Source organism: Scyliorhinus canicula, chromosome 10, assembly GCF_902713615.1.
Source record: "Scyliorhinus canicula chromosome 10, sScyCan1.1, whole genome shotgun sequence".
NCBI lineage: Eukaryota > Metazoa > Chordata > Chondrichthyes > Carcharhiniformes > Scyliorhinidae > Scyliorhinus > Scyliorhinus canicula.
The window spans coordinates 191,566,009-191,568,647 of NC_052155.1; the positions used below are offsets into that span (position 1 = coordinate 191,566,009).

Genomic DNA, 2,639 nt, shown 5'->3' on the forward strand with positions numbered 1-2,639 from the left:
GTGAGGAAGGATATTAGTTCCGACAATGTGGAATCTGTATGGGTCGAACTGAGAAACACCAATGGGCAGAAAACGTTAGTGGGCGTTGTATTTGGACCCCCAAACAGGAAATTAGAGATGCATGCAATAAAGGAAGATCGATAATTATGAGTGACTTTAATCTGCATATAGATTGGGCAAATCAAATTAGTCACAATTCTGTAGAGGAGGAATTCCTGGAGTGCACATGGAACGGAATAAATGACAATCTAGTTGTACGCGACCCCTTGGGGATGAGTGACCATAATATGGTAGACTCTTTCATCAAGATGGAGAGTGACACAGTTGATTCTAAGACAAGGGTCCTGAATCTTAATAAAAGAAACTACGATGGTATGAGGCACGTGTTGACTATAATTCACTCACATTCACCCATCGAGTCTGCACCAACCCCCTGAAAGACTACCGTACCCAGGACTACTTGCCTGCCCTATCCCTGTAACCTCACCTGACCTACACATCTGTAGACACTAAGGGACAATTTTTGCATGGCCAATCAACCTAACCTGCACATCTTTGGACTGTGGGAGGAAACCAGATCATTCAGAGGAAACCCACCCAGACATGGGGAGAAAGTGCAAACTCCACACAGATTTTGATGGATTGCAAAATGTTGCTTAAAAGGCTGATGGTGGATAGGCAATGGCAAACAGTCAAAGTGCACATGGGTGAACTGCAACAATTGTTTATTCCTGTCCTTGTGCAAAAGTAAAATAGGAAAGGTGGCCAAACCATTCTCCAGCCTCGTTAAGTTCTCGCTCAAATGAAACGGGGCCGGTGAATAGTGGGAGAGGCCAAAGACGAGAACCACACTAACCGGCAAACAGTTTGATGCAACTGGTCTGCTCCCATCGGCGAAATCAGAATGGCACCGCAGCGTGACGAGAAACTCAAGCTTCATTTCCATGCCATTAATGGGTGCCACCCCTTATCCAACGGCCTTCCTTCATTCAGCAGCCTTCCCTGCAATGGAACAATAGAACAATAGAACATTACAGCACAGTACAGGCCTTTGTCCGTGGATGTTACGCCGACCTGTGAAACCACTCTAAAGCCCATCTACAGTATTCCCTCATCATCCATATGTTTATCCAATGACCATTTAAATGCCCTTAATGTTCGCGAGTCCACTACTGTTGCAGACAGGGCATTCCACGCCCTTACTACTCTCCGAGTGAAGAACCTACCTCTGACATCTGTCCTATATCTATCTCCCCTCAATTTAAAGCTATTTCCCCTCGTGCTAGCCGTCACCATCTGAGGAAAAAGACTCTCACTGTCCACCCGATCTAATCCTCTGATCATCTTGTATGCCTCTATTAAATCACCTCTTAACCTTCTTCCCTAACGAAAACAGCCTCAAGTCCCTCAGCCTTCCCTCATACGATGTTCCCTCCATACCAGGCAACATCCTAGTAAATCTCCTCTGCACCCTTTCCAATGCTTCCACATCCTTCCTAAAATGCGGCGACCAGAACTGCACGCAATCCTCCAAATGCGGCCGCACCAGAGTTTTGTGCAGCTGCAACATGACCTCATGGCTCCGAAACTCAATCCCTCTACCAATAAAAGCTAACACACCGTACGCCTTCTTAACAACCCCATCAACCTGGTGGCAACTTTCAGGGATCTATGTACATGGACACCGAGATCTCTCTGCTCATCCACATTACCAAGATTCTTACCATTAGCCTAGTACTCTGTTACTCCTTCCAAAATGAACCACCTCACACTTTTCTGCATTAAACTCCATTTGCCACTTCTCAGCCCAGCTCAGCAGTTTATCTATGTCGCTCTGTAACCTGCAACATCCTTCCGCACTGTCCACAACTCCACCGACTTTAGTGTCATCCGCAAATTTACTCACCCATCCTTCTACGCCGTCCTCCAGGTCATTTATAAAAATAACAAACAGCAGTGGCCCCAAAACAGATGCTTGTGGTACACCACTAGTAACTGGACTCCAGTCTGAGCACTTCCCATCAACAACCACCCTCTGTCTTCTTACAGCTAGCCAATTTCTGATCCAAACTGCTAAACCACCCTGAATCCCATGCCTCCGTATTTTCTGCAATAGCCTACCGTGGGGAACCTTATCAAATACTTTACTGAAATCCACCTGTTTGGTCACCTTCTCAAAGAACTCAATAAGGTTTGTGAGGCACGACCTACCCTTCACAAAACCGTGTTGGCTATCCCCAACAAATTATTCCTTTCCAGATGATGATACATCCTATCTCTTATAATCCTTTCCAAGGCTTTGCCCACAACAGAAGTAAGGCTCGCTGGTCTATAGTTACTGGGGTTGTCTCTACTCCCCTTCTTGAACAAGGGGACAACATTTGCTATCCTCCAGTCTTCTGGCACAATTCCTGTAGACAATGATGACATAAAGATCAAAGCCAAAGGCTCAGCAATCTCCTCCCTAGCTTCCCAGAGAATCCTAGGATAAATCCCATCTGGCCAAGGGGACTTATCTATTTTCACACTTTCCAGAATCACTAACACCTCCTCCTTATGAACCTCAAGCCCTCCTAGTATCCTGTATCTCAGTATTCTCCTTGACAATATTGTCTTTTTCCTGTGTGAATACTGACGAA

At 45.7% G+C, this 2,639-nt stretch overlaps 1 protein-coding gene across 1 annotated transcript in view; it reads right to left on the reverse strand.

Moving 5' to 3' along the window:
• The window catches only part of LOC119972876 (probable G-protein coupled receptor 141), a 71,273-nt gene extending 70,367 nt beyond the window's left edge, over positions 1 to 906 (reverse strand). The window contains exon 1 of the mRNA XM_038810403.1: positions 857 to 906. Within this exon, the coding sequence (XP_038666331.1) occupies positions 857 to 891 (35 nt within the window). The 5' untranslated portion in view covers positions 892 to 906. The remainder of the gene's footprint in view (positions 1 to 856) is intronic.
• Between the last annotated feature and the right edge of the window lie 1,733 nt (positions 907 to 2,639).